This window comes from Panthera leo, chromosome A2, assembly GCF_018350215.1.
Source record: "Panthera leo isolate Ple1 chromosome A2, P.leo_Ple1_pat1.1, whole genome shotgun sequence".
Lineage (NCBI taxonomy): Eukaryota > Metazoa > Chordata > Mammalia > Carnivora > Felidae > Panthera > Panthera leo.
In genome coordinates, this window is record NC_056680.1 from 152,713,755 (window position 1) to 152,731,751 (window position 17,997).

Consider the following 17,997-nt stretch of genomic DNA (forward strand, 5'->3'; position numbering starts at 1 on the left):
CTCACCTGTTAACAGCCACATTTGCTCCTGAGTATTATAACGTACTGAGCTGATATGCTACAGGATGTCATCAGTTAGGTTAATTTGATGAAAAGTAATACCTTTACATGGAAGAAACTATTACGTAATGCAGAGTAGTCATGAAAATCCCGTACACCACAAAGAGACCGAGTGATTCGCTTGCTGCAAAGTATCTACCAGAGTGGCCAAACTTAAAAATGGCTATTTTTCGTTTACAGAAGTGTTTCTCAATTGCTCTCCTTTTCTGTGATGACAGGAGGCTATCAGGAGTGTGCTGCCCGTGAGGTCTGCAGTCTGTTTTTTGACAGCCCGCACTCATTCCCATATCCCTCTGTGTCATGCTCTCTCTGTGTCACAGGGACTGGACTTACGGGAACTACATCTCCCAAACTCCTTTGCCTTCCAGGTTCTGGATGTCATTTCTTTCTGCCAGGGTATTCATGTGAGATTTTTGTAGGTGGGAGGAGAAAGTGGTGTTATTTTTTTTCTCTGGCAGCACCTTGCAAAGTGGGTAGGTCCCGGGAGACCCGAAGCTCCGCCCCAGCCTCTAGGTGACCTGTCAGCCGGCGCGTCAGTACTCGGCTCGGCTCTGATGAGCAAAGGGGGCGCCCTGCATTCTTCTGACCTGGGTGACGGCAGCGACCTTCTAGTGACTGCTTAGAACTGCTGAACATTAGTGGCAACTTCCCCAAACTCCGGCAGTCCTTCCCATAGTGCCGCAAGCATCCCAGTGCCCTGCACTCAGTTCCTGTTTGCTTGAACAGCCTGCAGTGGGTTCTCTCTTGGTGACTGACCCCTGATGGTCACAGCGCCTACCTAGCTGATATTGTGAAAGAAACGAACATGCCTAATGGGTCTCGTTGAGTTAAAAGTAAGTTTTTAAAGTGATGAACGAGGCCCAGGCTGCCTCTTTAAAAGAAATTCATGCTATGAAGAGAGAAATTTAAGAATCGATCTTGAGAAATATTTATCACTATGTGATTCTGTGGCCCCAAATAATGTGTTAAACCAACATTTTCAAAATATTGAAACGTATTGAATTGCATTGTTTTCAATAAAGGAAACAATAATCTTTCTTTACTGAGAGAAGTTAGGACTTTTTTTACTGTTAATAAATAAAATAAAAATATTTTCCAAATATTGTATATTTCATTTTTTAAAAGCATCCTTTTAATTCTGTTTTGTGCATAGTTTTAATGTACATACTACATTCATGCAGTAGTGCATTTGTATGGTTTAAAAGTAAATACAAAGACTTATGGGGGAGGCACAAGATTTTTACCACTATGGATACACCATCAAAAAAGTTTAGAGGGGTTGCCTGGCTGGCTCAGTCAGTAGAGCATGCGACTCTTGATCTCACAGTCGTGAGTTCAAGCCCCATGTTGGGTATAGGGTTTACTTACTTACATAAATGAATGAATGAATGAATGAATAAATAATAAAGTACTATCATTAAAAAATTAGAAATCAGTGCTTGGGACACACATCTAAAGTATCACAACTGATGGAAGCCAGCAGCTACACATATATATTCTCTCAGATATACCCTCTTTCATTGGTCCTGGCTCTTTCCCACCAATAATTTCCCCGGATTCCCATGTGGCTGACTGGCTTGGCTACCCAGCTACAGTTGCAAAGTTAAGACTGAACGCTCTGGGTCTGTTCCCACAGTTTCACTGGCCACAGAAAACATCCTAGAATCCCTTCCTCCTTCACAGAGCTTGAAGGACCAGAATGGTATCCTCACAATGGTTGGGGAATGGAGGTTGGGTCTCTACTTAAAAGCATGGGCACTAGGGTGCCTGCGTGGCCCAGTTGGTTAAGTGGCTGACTCTTGATTTCACCTCAGGTCCCCATCTTGGGGTCATGAGTTCAAGCCCCATGTTGGGCTCCATGCTTAGCATGGAGCCGACTTTAAAGAAAGTATGGGCACTGTCCCACCCCAACACATGCACACACACAAGCTGACTATGCTTACACCATTTGTGTTTCTGCTCAAATGTCACCAAGTCAGTCAAGACATCCCTGAACACATTATAAAGCAGCAGGTCCCAATCCTCTGCCCCAGTTTTACTTTTCTCCATAGCACTCATCACCATTTGGTAAGTTTTGCTTTACCGGATTATTGTCTGTCTTCCCCTTTCTAGAACGGAAACTTCACTGAGTATCAAAGCTTTACCTACTCCGCTTGCTTTTGCTTCCTCAGCATTTGGAAGAGTGACTGACTCATGGCAGATGCTCACTAAAAATTCAAAGAATGATAAAATACTCGCTTTTCCCAGCCACCCTTGACCAAAACAGGGGGACATGACCCAGGCCATGCTCATCAGAAGTACTCACCCCAGAATGGGACTCTTAGGAAAATACTTCATCCATTCCGGCACAAGTGAGAGCAGAGAAACCAGCCAAAACCAGTGTCCCGGAGCAGCGGCTTTGGTGCTGGCGCCCAGTCCCTGTCCATGGTCATTGTGTCTGCATTGTGAAGCTGTGGCAATTATGCCTGCTGGTGTTTTCACTGGATCAGATCTGGGGCAGGATAGTGGGTGAGGTTTCTGAGCCTGGTCTCTGGCCTTACTAGGAAATTCTGAAAATTATCCAGCATCTTTTTTTTTGTTTGTTTATTTATTGCTGAGACAGAGAGAGACAGAGCATGAGAGGGGGAGCGGCAGAGAGAGAGAGAGAGAGGGAAACACAAAATCAGAAGCAGGTTCCGGGCTCTGAGCTCTCAGCACAGAGCCCGACGCAGGGCTCAAACTCGCAAACCGTGAGATCATGACCTGAGCCGAAGTCGGTCACTCAACCGACTGAGCCACCCAGGCGCCCCACCCAGCATCTTTTTAATAAAAATCCTTTTTCTGCTGTAACTTTAAAAATGATTTAATATGCTTTGGAGTCAGATTGCCCGAGGCCGAATACCGGTTTTCCACAGACCAGTTAATAATGTTGACTAACCCATGGAGCTATTCTGAGATTATTCCCACATTTCTAAGTGGGAAAAATCAGTACTACCTCATAGGATCGTGGCGAAGGTCAAATGGGACATCGCCCGCGAAGTCCTCCGGGACGCAGTTCATACATTCGCAACCCTAAGCTGTGTAAGGCCAACGGAAGTGTTCTGTTTGGTAATTTATTGTTTTTAACTTGATTGCTAACGTTGAAGAGTCAGGGCACTGCATAAAAATGCTGGATTTACAACTATTGAAAAATCAGAAGCTCTGGCAACACTGGGTCCACGTGCCGACTTCACACCAATGAGACCGAGCTGAAAGCGTCCAGCTCCTTTGCGGGAAGTAGCCGCCCACCTGGCCTGATTTATTCTTGTGTTACCTGCCTGGTCTCTGCTGTAGGGTTTCGGGGTTGTAGCCCTGTAACTAGGAATAGAAAGATTTTCTAAAGCTGCAAAACTGAGAAATTTGGCTAAATCGGCTCTACAAACTTTTCCAGAGTGATTCGGTGTTTTGTTGCTGCACAGTAATCCCAAAACTTGGTGGAATTATTCCCACACAACAGCCATCTTATCATCTTCAATGATTCTTCGGGTTGACTGGGTTTAGCAGGGCAAATCTCTGCTTCAGCTGACACTGGCAGAAACTGTGGACATCTGGACATTCGAGATGGTTTATTCACATAGTCGGCAATCGGTGCCGTCAGACGAGAGCTCACCTGGGTCTATCCCAGTACCCCTCCTTGTGCCATGGGGTTTTCATAGCACGGTAGCTAGACAAGAAGCAGGAAGTGAAAGTTGCCGGTTTTAAGACCTGGTGTTCTACAGAAGTTCCAGAATGTCACTTCTGCTACATTCTATTGGTCCAAGGTAGTCACAAAGCCAGCTCAGATTCAAGAGAGCGAAGGGTACATGGGACAGGAAATAAGCTTCACCTCTTGATGTAGGGAGCAACATATGTATAAAAAGAGAAGAGAAGACTGCTGGAGGGCCATCTTTGGAGACTAATGGCTACATATACATATACATAAACATTTCATGAGTATTCACCCTTTCCTAGTGTAAGAATGGCCTGGAGAAGAAGAGTCTCCTGGCCATGCAGTAAAAAGGAATTCACAATTAGTTATTGCCCGTATCACAACATATCAAGTTATTGAAGACCTACTTCCAAAACATTCTCCCAATTCCTCAGAGCTGGTTTAAATTCGCTACATTTTAGAAAGCTGGTTAAACAAATTTATATTGGTAAATAACAAAAATTCAGCCGAGTAAATTTGAAAGATCTAATCAACTTAGGAATCAGGCAGCATCCCCTCTAGCAAGTATAGGGGAGTTCCAAAGGGCTACAGAAAAGGAAAGGTTTTTAAAGGTAGAGAGTTGAAAAAAGGAAATTATTAGCTAAGAATCCATTGTTTTAGGCAAGGTTGCCCTCCTAAGGGGAACGGATGGGGTCTATCAGTAAATGTCTCAATGCTGACCAGGAAATTTCTGCATTGACTGGCTATAGGTTCCATTTGGGGGGGGGGAGGGGCTAGGTGTTAATTCTTGGTTTACTGACTTGCGGGCTTAACTAAACGACACCATTTTTGGCCTGTGGTTTTTCTCTTTAACAATGTTCAGAGAAGAAAAACTGATAGCATTCTCCCCAGCCCCTACTGCAGATGAGATGTGCCTTTTATATTTATTTATTTATTTATTTATTTAAATGAAATTTATTGTCAAATTGGTTTCCATACAACACCCAGTGCTCATCCCAAAAAATGCCCTCTTCAATACCCATAACCCACCCTCCCCTTTCTCCCATCCCCCATCAGATGTGCCTTTTAAAATCAGATACTTGTGAATTGTAGGTTGATAAATATTTTATGAATGCCACAGGGAGAAATTAATTCACTCATATGAAGTCATTCTAGTCTGGTTTCCTCTAAGGTCGATTCTGGAGGTGTCAGGATTCCAGCCAGAGTATGAACCTTAAAGTTACCTTAAAGTTGGCCACTGTTCTCCAGGCAGGGACCTAGGAGGAGGGACCTATTAAGAGTGGGAAGTTGGAGTCTGCGCGGTTGCATACTGATTCACGGGAAAGATAATGAAACGGAGACACAGGTAATCCACACGTAAAAGGAAAGATTAACATGTCATCTAGAGAATCTAGAGGAATGCAGAGGTGAAATAAATCATTTTCGCTTTACCATACTGACCACAAAGGCCGAAAGCAGTGTCTGACCTAGACTTCTCAAGGAAACTGGAAGCCCGAAAGGTAAATATTAATACAAATGGCTAAACTTCAGGTGGAGAAAATAAGACAAAGGGAGGCGAGGAAGACAGAGAAGTTGAGATACCTGGCGCAGAAAGAGTGTGAGGAAACGACTAGTGAGAGATGACAGTTACGATACAGGCAAGTCTCCGGGGCAATGGAGAGCCACTGCGACATTTTAAGGAATTAAAATCTTAATTTTAAGGAATTAAGAGGAATTTAAGAGGAATTAAGGTCGCTGATAACTCAAGAAACCCAAGTTATACAATTAGAAACAGAATCAGAAAAAGAACTACTAATTATTTCTAATTAACTAATTCCTAGCGAATTAAATAATAAATTCCCGCTGTCCTACATTTATCTCTGACGGGGCAATTCAGAAGGTAAGCTACACATTCACAACTCGCCAATGCCTCTGCGGAAACGGCCTCACCCCTACAACCGGAAACAGAAAGTGACCGCTGCGGACGCCACCTAACGGCGTGTTGGAGCCAAGCTAAGTGGGAAAGCCGCACCACCGGAAGGGGCCGGCTGTTTCCGGTAAAAATCCGACCCAGCCGCAACTCAGAGGGCGAGTCTCCGAGATTCGTCCAATGTGCCCCGAGCGCTCGGCTCCGCGACATCGTATGCCCGCTTTTGCGCAGGCGCGGGGTTACCGGGCAGGCAAACGCGTACGCAAAACCGTGCGCGCGCCCGTCCTCCGTCCGGCGCATCGGTGCTGATTCGAGGGTAAAGCCTTTGGAGCTGGAACGCGGACTCTTGTTCTCTGAACTACAACTCCCAGCATGCCTCACAACTCATAGGGGTACTAGGTGTGGTTTCTCAGGATAGGTTAAAAGGAGACCTAAGTGACGATGACGTACCAAAGAGGAAAAAAAATTGAATACGTTGCTGCAGCGCCTCGCTCACAGAAGCCCCAGTGGCCTAATGGATAAGGCATTGGCCTCCTAAGCCAGGGATTGTGGGTTCGAGTCCCATCTGGGGTGGTGAGACTTTTGCCTTGAAAAGGATTTTTGCTATTCTTAAAGAACTATACCGAAATATGCTAACTTAATTTTACCTTTTAAAAATGGGAAGTATACGTGTCGTTTTCCTAAGTGTTGGGCTACTGCTTGAGAGAAAAAGCATATTCCATTTCCTTCTTCTGAGCCACCACAGTGCCGTAAGATTTCTGGAAAGTCAGTGCTCTGAATTCTGATATCCCCTCTGGGTATCTTTCGTGTTGTATTTCAAATCAACATCCATTCCCACCAGGCCCACTTATTCTCGAGACTCCGCGGTCAGTTAATGACGTCTTAAATGACGCAGTCACCAAAGACCCTCCTTTCCCCTAGCCCGGCCTTTCTCGGTGTTTCTTAAGGACCTGCGAGTCAGTTACACTCGGCTTTCGTTTGCTTCCGTCTTAACTCCTGAGGGCGCCTCTCGGCGTTTGATTAGTAAAGCTGTGCGGAGAAGGGAAGCGAGACATTCCACTACTCGGCGATCGAAGGGGGGACCCGGCAGTGTGGGTCCGACCGTACCATTAAGCAGCTGGGCGGGGGTGAGGGAGTTAGAGGGGCGTAGGGCGCCATTGGGCACCACGCTCCGAGGACATGAAAATGGCGGCCTTAGGGTCGCCGGCACGCACTTTACGAGGCCTTCTACGGGAGTTGCGCTACATGAACGCGGCCACTGGCCGACCCTATCGCGACACTGCAGCCTATAGGTACCTCGTGAAGGCTTTCCGTGCGCATCGGGTACGGAAGCCCGTGTCCGGGTGCTCCAGCGGCCGTTCCCTGAGGAAGGAAGGGGGAAGAGGGGGGAGATCTAGCTGGGGGGTAGGGAGCGTCTGGCCTCAGCCCCTGCGTTTCTGAAACCGGCCCTCCCACCCAGCCCTGGTTCTGGCCAAGCTTACCCAGGCCCTAGTCCTTGGTCTATCGCCTAAGCCCGGGGACTAACCAAGGAGCGGGGATTTCATTGGCTGGTCTTTTGCAGGTGCAGAGGACAAAGTCAGAGCCGTGGGAAGTGGAGGGGATGGGGCGGAGGTTGGTAAAGGAGAGATGCACTTGATGGAGAGTGTAGGGTCACTAGCTGCAGCATCTATCAACCACTCTCCTCATCCTTCCCATGGTAGTTATTCTAAAAACCATTTTTTGAGGCGGAAAATAACTGTAATAAGATGAGGAATATTAAGAATTTGGCGGGAACCGTGTTTCACTTATGTTGTATCTCATTCCCCATTTAAAGGAAATGGTGCCTGTGGAGCTGAACTAGAGATCTGTAATGACATTGCGCTATCACAACATTAATGTGATATCTGACCAGATATATTTTTTCCTTCTGTAGCAGATAAATATGAACATATGGGAAGCCATCCTTGGGAAATTCCTTTGTGAACTCCACACTCCATATTCCCGTTAGGCAAGATCGGGTGGAAGATGTTTTATTTTTCAAATGGGGCAACTGAGGCTCAGGGACCCCGTGCAAGGACTTGTATAGAACTAGAAGCTAGGTTCCCAAATAATCGGTCTTCCATTTAATAGCTGTCTTTAGAGTTACGGATTGGGCTTTGAAGGAAGTTGCAAGCTATCTCCAAAATGGTACGTTGGAGAGTCATCTTGGGCTTTAGGGTAGGAAACTGTCTTTTGAGCAATGTGGGAAAAAGGAGAACCAGGATCCTGTTGAATCTTTAAGCTATGGAAGTTAGAATGCATTATGTTAGAACTAAAATTCAAACATTTTTATCTTTTTATCGATATATATATATATATCAAGAGATATATATATATATATATAAAGAGATATATATCGAGATATATATATATATCAAGAGATATATATATATATATCAAGAGATATATATATATATATCAAGAGATATATATATCAAGAGATATATATATACCAAGAGATATATATTAAGAGATATATATATCAAGATATATATATATAATTTTATCAAGTAAGCTCTATACCCAACGTGGGGCTAAAATTCAAAAACTTTTTAAAGGCCACAGTGTTAGGGACTTCTGGGAACTTGGCTAAAATGATGAATCAGATGCACACGGGTCCTGTCTTTTAAGAAGTTTACGAAGAACCCTACAACAAAGCACTTGGAATAAGAAAGTGCTAAGAGCATAAACAGGAGGTCCTTGTATAAAGAAGGATTTCAGGAGGAAATTAAGCAGGATTTCAGGAGGAAACTAAGCAGGGACCTGATGTGTGTAAATTGGAGTTTGCAAGCAAATGGGGGTTGGGGAAGATGAGGTCCAGGTCGAGAAGCTGCACAACTGAAAAGCCCAGAGGTGAGAACAGACATTTGACACTGGTTGAAGCTTAAGGTGTGGTAGGTGAAGTAGAAGTTGTGGTAGGCAGGAACTTATTAAACTTCATTGTAAATGTAATGGAAGGTCATTCTAAGATTTTTAAGATGACATGATTATAGCTGTACCACCTTATGGGGGCATTATTGCTCTTAAGAGAGGCTCTCAAATTTTGTGTAAATTCATGTTACAAGTTTCAGAAACACAGCAAGGATATGAGGAATGGTTTGTTTCCTGCTGGCTCAGAGCTAGCTCAATAACCATCTATGCCCATTTTCTTAACTGAAGGGGTTCAGTTAGGGAGGAACCTCTGCCTTTCCCTTAGAGAAAAAAAAATTTTTTTTTTCATTTGATTTCATTTGGTCTCTTGTGATTCATATACTGTTTATATATTGCTGACCCTTCTGTCCTGACTCATGATTCAGGCTTAGCTGAATCATGGCCTACACTAACAGAATTCTTGTTTCCAATCTTTATCAGTTTTGGTGTTTATTATAGAAATGGATGTTAACCTTTTTTAAAAGTTTGACATTGGTGTTGGTCATTCACAAATTTTTACTTATAAAAAGTTAACTGATTAAAGCAGATAGTTCTTTTTTTGAGCAGCTTATGAGTGTTATTTTCACATATGTGATCTGCAGATCTTTTTTTGTATGTGTGATGTGCAGATCTTAAACCACACTTTCTAGGTTTCAGATTCCAACTCTACATATTCAAGTAAAGAAAGGTCAAAGGGGTTGACATAGGCAGTGGTACACAGAGGTTAATCTACATTTAGAGAAACACGGGGCTCCTTAAGTATTTTAAGCTATGTACACATCTCTGTCTCACCTTTTCTTCCTTTTCTCACAACTTCAGAACGCAAAGTTAGTCAAATAAAGGACAGTGTACTAAATCTGGGAATTAATTGTGATGAAGAAAAAACAAGTTTGGAATTATTGGCGACTTGTGAATGGATATCATTTCTAGCTACTTAACAGTTATCAGAATATGGGTTTTTCAGATGGATAAGTAAATTATAATGAATAGATGCATATTAATTTTATATATAAAGGCTTCATTTTGTTACGTTGAGGACAAAGCTATTATTTTTCAGACAAAATGGTTTTACTTTTCATTGAAATGATAATCATATACCACCTTGACCAAAGTCAGAAATATAAAAATCAGACTCATTTGTTTGAAGGGGAGAAAGTTCTATACACCTTAGGCGACATTAATGATTATAGTTTCCTATCTCTGCCAGTAACCAACTATTGAGCCCCTCTGGGCTTTAGTTTCCTCATTTGTAAAACAAGAGTGTTGAAATGACTTTTTCAGTTATTAAAATATGAGGACACTCAATGAAACTCCTCTGTGAAACTCCTTGTAAACTTCCTCTTCAGTTAATTAGAGGTCAGGTTCCCTAATCAACAATTAGAGTGTCTCTACATATGTAATTAGTATACACATACGCATGTTTATATTTCCTCTGTGCAGTTTACTTCCATTCTAGAGAATGCTTATTAGATCTCTCTGGCTCTGTATCTGTAGCTGGGCTGTTAATAAAGTATGTGACCTTGCTGCTTCTCCAGGTTACCAGTGAGAAGTTGTGCAGAGCCCAACATGAGCTTCATTTCCAAGCTGCCACCTATCTCTGCCTCCTACGCAGCATTCGAGAACATGTGACCCTTCATCAGGAATTTCATGGCAAGGGTGAGCGCTCAGTGGAGGAGTCTGCTGGCTTGGTGGGTCTCAAGTTGCCCCAGCAACCTGGAGGGAAGGGCTGGGAGCCATGAGAATGGAGAGATTCCTTGGATGCTGCCTTCATACAAGAACTTAATCATTTCTATGTATTTATCATTAAATTTGTTTCTAAGTGTAGGGTTTTTCTCTGTAATTTTGTCAACTGAGTGTTTCTTAGGTTTTATTCTTACTCAGTGAATTTACTGAACTTCTTACATTAGGCTGATTGATGCTCTTCATTTTTTTAAAACTTTATTATTTTTATTTTTAAAGTATACAAACCTATTGTGTTAAGTAATTCAAATGGTATAGAATATAAAATAAAAGCCTCCTTTTCTTTTCCCTTGTCCCTCCCCTCTCCCATCCCTGTTAACTGGTGAGAAATGTTGCTAACAGTTTGGTGTGTGTCTTTCCAGCTATTTCCTGTCCTTATACAAGCATACAGTTATATTTATGCATGCCCGCACACGCGCACACACACGCATACTTTAGTACAAAACACCAAAATATGATGTGTTTTAAGTTCCTGACAGGAAACAGGTGGCATACTCAATTAAATAGGGTTGCTGAGGAGAGTTAATGAAGGGGTAGATAAAGATGCGCTGCTCCTAGAGGCTAGCAACATAGGCTGAGTTGACCCTTAGGTGTAGGAATATGACCACCACTCAACTGCAGGCTGCAGAGAGGAAGTCCAGGGAGAGGGAGATGGAATGAGCATAGTGACTTATGCCTTCTAATCTGTCAAATTGTTACTCATCTTGAATTCTCTATCAGGGTAAAGGGCTCCCAACCACACACTTGGCTGACCGAGTAAACTACTTGGGCTTCATTCAGTATTCCCGACTCTTCTTAAGTCTCCATATCTAGTCAATCAGCAGTTTTTGCTTCTGCAATGGCTCTGACATCCCACCACCCCCCCCCCCCCCGTCTCTTCATTGCCTCTCTTCTTGTTCAAGCACTAGCAGTCTTTTGCCTGAACTACTAAACTAGTCTCCTAAATGGTCTTTTTGCTTCTAACATTCTTGAATAGAAATTACTCTTTCTGTGAACTACCAGTGGTTATCTGTGACCACTTTGTGGCCTAGGTTGGTTTCTTGTAGGCACGTCTTACAGCTTCTTTTTCCCTGGACTCAAGCTCCTGAAGAGTAAGGGCCAGTCTCATGCATCTTTGTAGGCTCCAAAGCACCATCCATGGTGACTTACACGTAGCATTATTCCATATTCTGAATACATAGCTCAGGACTACTCGCTAGGAGTACAATCTGAACAGAACTATTCATAAATCATTCCAAACACCATCTCTTCTAAGAGATCAACATAAAAACAATAGTATTAAGAGGTCAAACAAGCATTTATTCAATTAACAGATCAAAAAACTGGAAAAATTTAACACACTTTGTTTCCCATTTTATTTCATGAGCATGAGTGTATTATTATTTTAATGTTCATTTTTGAGATAGAAAGTATGAGTGGGGGAGGGGCAGAGAGAGAGAGAGGGAGGGAGAGAATCTGCAGCAGGCTCCATGCTGTTAGCCCAGTGTCCGGTGCGGGGCTTAAACCCACAAACCGCAAGATCATGACCAGAGCTGAAGTCAGAGTCTCAACTACTGAGCCGCCCAGGCACACCAGGTATGAGTACATTATCTGAAGATGTCTTACTTTTATAAAATAAAGAAAGCAAAAGGACTAGGGTATGTTGATGTTTTGATTTCCTTTGTTGTTACGGTATCCTATATACAATAAAGTTTGGGGTGCCTGGGTGGCTCAGCGGAGCATCCGACTTCGGCCCAGGTCATGATATCACAGCTATTGAGTTCGAGCCCCACGTCAGGCTCTCTGCTGACAGCTCAGAGCCTGGAGTCTGCTTTGGATTCTGTGTCTCCCTCTTTCTCTGCCCCTCTCCTGCTTGTGTTCTCTCTAAATAAATAAACATTAAAGTTATAAAAAAAATAAAGTTTGAGGCAGAATTGCCTAACCAGGGTAAGATATTTATTATGGGTTTGAAGTGATAGAGACCTAGGTTTTAACCCACTTTTGTAATTCACCAGCTGTTATCTTGGGCAGATTAGTTGACCTGAGTTTGTTCCCTCTTTTGTAAAATGGGAATGCCAACAAGGTGGTTGTATGTAATAAATACATAAAATACTTGCACAGTAAATAAGGAGTACTTGACAAAAAGAAAATCTTACTATTTTAATCATTTTACTACACTTTCCTTCTTTTGTCATGAACCCTTCTCTAAACCCCATTGCCACCTATCTTCTGGATTATAGACAGGGTTTTTTTTACTTTGATTCACTCAGGCAAATCTTTTTTAAATAGATTTTTAAGATTTTATTTTTAAGTATTCTCCATGTCCAACATGGGACTCAAACTCACAACCCTGAGATCAAGAGCCGCACGTTCTTCTGACTGAGCCAGCCAGGTGCCCCTGCTCAGGCCATTTCTATCCATGTATGTTCAAACCTGTACCTTTTACTAATGGTCTTACCAAAAAGAATTAGTTGAACTCAGTTTTAGAAATAGAAGGAAATGATTTTGGACCACAAGCTATTCAACTTTCTATCTTGGGAGTTCCAAGAACTGAGGTTTTTGCACTGTGTTAATTTGCTGCTCTAGTGTATGATGTGCTACATGCTTTGTCACATTCCTTTACTTTGCTGTCTCTTTTACCCTCGCTCCTTTATTTTCAACTGCTTCCTCTCACTGAATTATATAGTAGCATTTAAATACGCTCCAGGCTCTTTCATCTAAAAACATACTCAACCTCTTACACAAATGCCTTTTCAGTTACTACCTCTTCATTTAAAATATGAAATAAGCTGTATTGAAGTATAATATAATAAATATACCCATTTTAAGTGTGCAGGCCAATGAATAATGACAAGTGAATACATCTGTGTAAGAACCACCCCATGAAATTTAAAGAACCTTTCTGTAACCCCCAAAAGTTGCCCTGTGCCCCTCTGAAGTCAATCCAGTTCCCTTTCCCCACACCTCCCAGGCAACCACTGACTTGCTTGCTGTCAGCAGAAATTAGTTTGGCCTGCTCAGGGATTTAATCCAAATGCAGTCATATAGTATACACTCTTTTGAGTAGCATACTGATTTTGAGGTTAATAATCCATGTTGCATGTGTCCATTTTCTGCATTTTTCACTGCCCAATTATCCTCAATCCACTGTAGTCTGGTTTCTGCCCCTCTACCAGAACTGCCTTGCAAGCTTCCAAATGACCTTCAGGTCACTAAACTCAGTGGATCATTCCTTATCTTGTTTGATCTCTAGGGAGCATATTTTTTCTTAAGTAAACTCTCAACATGGGTCATGAATTCATGACCCTGAGAAGAAGATTCCCATGTTCTACTGAGCCAGCCATGTGCCCCTCTAGGAAGCACTTGACACTATTCACCATTATTTTCTCATGGCTTCGAGGACCTCACATTCTTGTTTTCTTCTCTTGCTCTAGCCATTTGTCTTCAGTTTCGTCTTCTGCATATCCCTTATATATGTTGATGTTCCTCAGGTTCAAATCTAGGTTGTTCCTCAGGTTCAAATCTAGGATGTTCCTCAGGTTCAAATCTAGGTTACCTCAAACTTGGTATGTTTTCCCTGGCTTCAATTATCAACAACAGGCTAACTCCAGCCAAGCCCTGCTGTAAACCTGTATGTCCAGCTGCTTCACAGACAACACTACTTAGATGATTCAAAGGCATCTCAAATTCAATGCATTCAAAATAGAACTTCATCATCTTCCCCTATAAATCTCTCTGCCACTGCCACTTGTGCCAGTTGCTCAAGCCAGAAAATGGGAGTCATTCTTGATTGCTTCTGCTCCTTCATACCCTCAGTTAAATCACCACTGAGTTAGATTCTACCTCCTAAGAATCTCTTGAATCTCTAATACTCTAGGTCCAGGCTTCGTACCTCTTGCATCTCTTTCCAGAACCACTTTTGTCCCTTATAAATGTAGCACATAAAGACACATATTTGGCTTCAGGGCATTTGCCAGTTTTGTAGTAACAGCTTCAGTATTAAAACTGAGCTGTAGTTTTGGTGGGTTTGTAGGGTTAGGGATGCAAAAGGCAAAGTCTAGGGCCCTTCAAGGTAGGCACTCTAAAAATCCACATCCACTTGCATCTAGAATCCTCAAGTTCACCCTAAAGGATGAACTGTAAGCAAAAAGTCCTTGCCAGGTTTTCAGCCCAGATTTTTGTCATTTTGGTGGTCAAGAGGAATTGAGACCTTGAGCTTGTATTACGGTGGTCCTTGACCGGTAAGGTCTTCAGTGACCGACAGAGAAAAATAAAAATCTTCTCTGGAGGAAGATATTAGATCTTAGGCAAGGGGCCCCTGGGTGGCTCAGTCGGTTAAGTGTCCGACTTCGGCTCGGGTCATGATCTCACAGTCTGTGAGTTCGAGCCCTGCGTCAGGCTCTGTGCTGACAGCTCAGAGCCTGGAGCCTGCTTAGGATTCTATGTCTCCCTGTCTCTCTGACCCTCCCCTGTTCATGCTCTGTCTCAAGAAAATAAACATTAAAATTTTTTTTTTTTTAGATCTTACTTAGGCTTATACTATTCCCATACATATTTTTTCAGATACGTGTTCAGCACATAAAGATAACCAGACACACAAGAAAACAAGACTCCAAAAGTGAAAAACAGCAGAAATAATAGACAACAGAAACAAAACTACAAAAAACTTCAGATAATTAGATTTAGTAAACTCAGATTACAAAACAATTATGTTCACTAAGTTCAAAGAATAGCCAGGCTTGAAAATTTTATCAAACAACCAGAAACTATTTAAAAAAAAAAAAAGACACAGAAGACTTGAGAAAGAACTCAATAAAAACTATAGAACTGAAAAAAATAATTCAATTTATGGATTTAGCAGCAGGCTAGATTCAGCTGAAAGGAGACTAGTGAACTATAAAATTTGTCAGAAAACAAAAGTACCAGAAGGCAGCTTGTCAAGACAAGGTAGAAAATGCAGAGTAAAGAAATCTAGACGATACAGTGAAAATTGTCTAATAAACACTTATTTGGAGGTCTACAAATTGATGAGTGAGAAACAGTATTTAAGAACAGCTAAACACTTCTTGGAATTGACAAAAGACAAGTTTACAGATTCTAAAAGCTCAATGAATCCTAAAAGCAGAAAAAAAAAAAAACATATATATATATATATATATATATATATATATATATATATAAATCTCCACACCCAGAGACATTATAGTAAAATTGCAGAAAACCAAGAGCAAAAAGAACAAAATTTTAAAGCAGCCAACTACCTGCAAAGGAGTAAGAGGCTGAAAACTGACTTCACAGGAGCAAAGTTAAGCAGGAAGACGGTGTGCACATGTTGAAGAAACTTCAAACCTAGAATTCTATACCCAATAAAAATACCCATCTAGAATTAAGAAAAGCAAAAGAGCAAGCTTTTAAGGTAAAAAATGGGACAGTTCCCCACTAGCAGACCAACACAAAAGCAAACTCTGAAGAGGTTAGGCAAACTCCAGTAAAATGCTAGATAGTAAATATTTCAGTCTTGCTGGCCATACAGTATGTTCTCTGTCACAACTACTCAAACAATGCTGTCGTAGTGCAACAGCAACCATAGACAATAGTAAATGAATGAGCCTGGCAGCATTCCAATGAACTATTCAGAAAAATGGGCAGTGGGCTGGATTTGGCCTGTGGGCTGTAGATTGCTGACTCCTGTCCTAAAGTTTAAACTTCAGACAAAAGGGAAATGATTCCAGATGGAAAGGCAGAGATTCCAGAAGGAATGAAGAAAAAAGAAAGTGCTAAATAGATGAGCATTACGTGAAGTTTAGCTTCAAAAAACACAGAACTAAAACACATATGATAACGGGCATAAGACTTCAGGAGAGGTTAAAAGGAGTCTTCTTTGTGTTATCTGGAGGAAGTGAAAAGGTATTAAGAATGCCTATTTTAACTTTTAGGGTAACTACTAAAAGAATAAAAATAAAATGAAACTTCCAAATTACTAGAATGGATGATTAGAAAGCAGGCAAGAAAGGAGAGAAAATTAAATAGATGAGACAAATAGGCAAAATAGAAGAGCTTTAAGACCAAACGAGTAATTACACAAATATAAATGAATAATTGCTTCAATGAAAAGAAATAAATATGATTATTAAATTAAAAAAAGCCAACTATATGATGTTTATGATACATTTAAAATGTAAACAACCACTGAATGCTGGGACACTGGATAGTTCCTCCAGTTGTGTCTCAGGTCCTCATCTTGTAATATAAAGAAGTTGAACTGTAAAAAAATACATAAATAAATAAATAAAATGTAAGCAACCAGAAAAGTAGAAGGTAAAAACTAAATTCTCATTAACACATAGATATTTCAACATGTTAGTTTACTTCCCTCCTAAGTTTTTCAGATTATAGATATATATATGCCTCCCACTAAGACATGATAATTTGTACACTTTTATTGCGAATTGTGTTCAGTGATATTCTTAGTATTTGGAGTTGCTGGAATTTTGAATTCTTTGAATAATTGGAGGGAAACTATTTTGTCAGTTACAAAAGACAGCATAATTTAAAATTTTTTATTGGCCCAATATAGATTCAAAGTGATATTGGGCCTAGGGCTACTATTTTATGTTTTTTACTAATCTTGCGAATAAATTATAAGTTCCAGGCTGATGCATATAAATTTTTAATGAAAAAATTTTAGTTATTTCTTTCCCAAGTATCTAGGAAGTACCTAGGTCTCGTTTTAAAGAATTAGATTTTACAAAAAAAGTTAAAATGCCAGGCTAAGTATTTTCTGCTAGCTCATTTAACCCTCACAACAATGCTGTATGTATTTATATCCACAAACATGAGATTACGAAATAAACTGCTGAAGTTAGCAATTAGTCGACTAAGATTTTGAATCCAAGGTGATGGCAAGCTATGAACGCACAGGCTTTCTTTCCCGTTGGCAATGCTGCTGATACACTGAAAAGGCCTAATTCTTCAAATTTACCTCTTAAGCAGGAAAAAAAAAGAAATTCTCTTAAAAAAAAAAAAAAAGATCACCTCCTTTCCTTTCTGAAGATACTGCTCAATTTTTATAGTTCCAAATTTAGACTAACAGCTTCCTGTTATAACTGATGATAATCTGAATGGGTTAGATCATCTGTTTCCTAGTGTATTAAGTTCAGGTGTTATTTCATGAAGGGAAACTACCCAGACGTCAGTTCTCCAGGGCTCCTTTTATAGAAGGTCAAGGCAGCAGTGGGGAAAAGGTTGAGTGAACGAGATTCTGGGCGGGCCCCTGAAAGCGAGTTAATCGGTCAGTGAATAGTCGTTAGAAACACGCCTGCATTAACTATTAAGATTGCTAACCTCAGTAGAACCGATCCGCATGGTCTCCACTTACTTTCGACTCGGGGTAACCCTCTGGCACATTTGCTAATTTGAGTCCGGTTCGCAAGCACAGCGTGCCGCGCGGCCCTAGCCCACTTGCAGAAGGGTGCGTGCAGTTTGGCGCCTCGGGCGGATCTAGCTCGAGGGTCGTTTGATAAGCACTCTCGCGAGATCTGGGGGAAAGGGGCGGGCAGAGCCCGCGTGCACGCGCCCGAAAGCCGTTAGGGCGGAACCTCTCCCGGGCGGGGCGGGTGGAGCAAATACAGTTGGACGCCAGTTGGTGGAGCCCCCGCGGGAAACAACTAAGCGCGAGGAGCGTGCGCGCTCACGTCCCGGCGACGGTGGCGGCG

At 41.6% G+C, this 17,997-nt stretch overlaps 1 protein-coding gene and 1 non-coding gene across 2 annotated transcripts; both read left to right on the plus strand.

Annotated features, from left to right (window-relative positions):
* Nucleotides 1-6,135: 6,135 nt before the first annotated feature.
* Nucleotides 6,136-6,208, plus strand: TRNAR-CCU. The gene has a single exon. It is a non-coding gene; the product is annotated as a tRNA-Arg (tRNA).
* A 463-nt stretch (nucleotides 6,209-6,671) lies between these two features.
* FMC1 (formation of mitochondrial complex V assembly factor 1 homolog) lies at nucleotides 6,672-10,387 on the plus strand. The gene is made up of 2 exons (XM_042926231.1): nucleotides 6,672-6,958; nucleotides 10,099-10,387. The coding sequence occupies exons 1-2, from the start codon at nucleotides 6,815-6,817 to the stop codon at nucleotides 10,300-10,302; spliced, it is 348 nt and encodes a 115-aa protein (XP_042782165.1). The 5' UTR covers nucleotides 6,672-6,814; the 3' UTR covers nucleotides 10,303-10,387.
* The last annotated feature ends 7,610 nt before the right edge of the window (nucleotides 10,388-17,997 follow it).

Coding starts and splice junctions, on each gene's coding strand:
- FMC1 (XM_042926231.1), top strand. CDS start 6,815: ATGAAAATGGCGGCCTTAGGGTCGCCGGCACGCACTTTACGAGGCCTT. Junction 6,959..10,098: donor AGGCTTTCCGTGCGCATCGG/GTACGGAAGCCC, acceptor CTGCTTCTCCAG/GTTACCAGTGAGAAGTTGTG.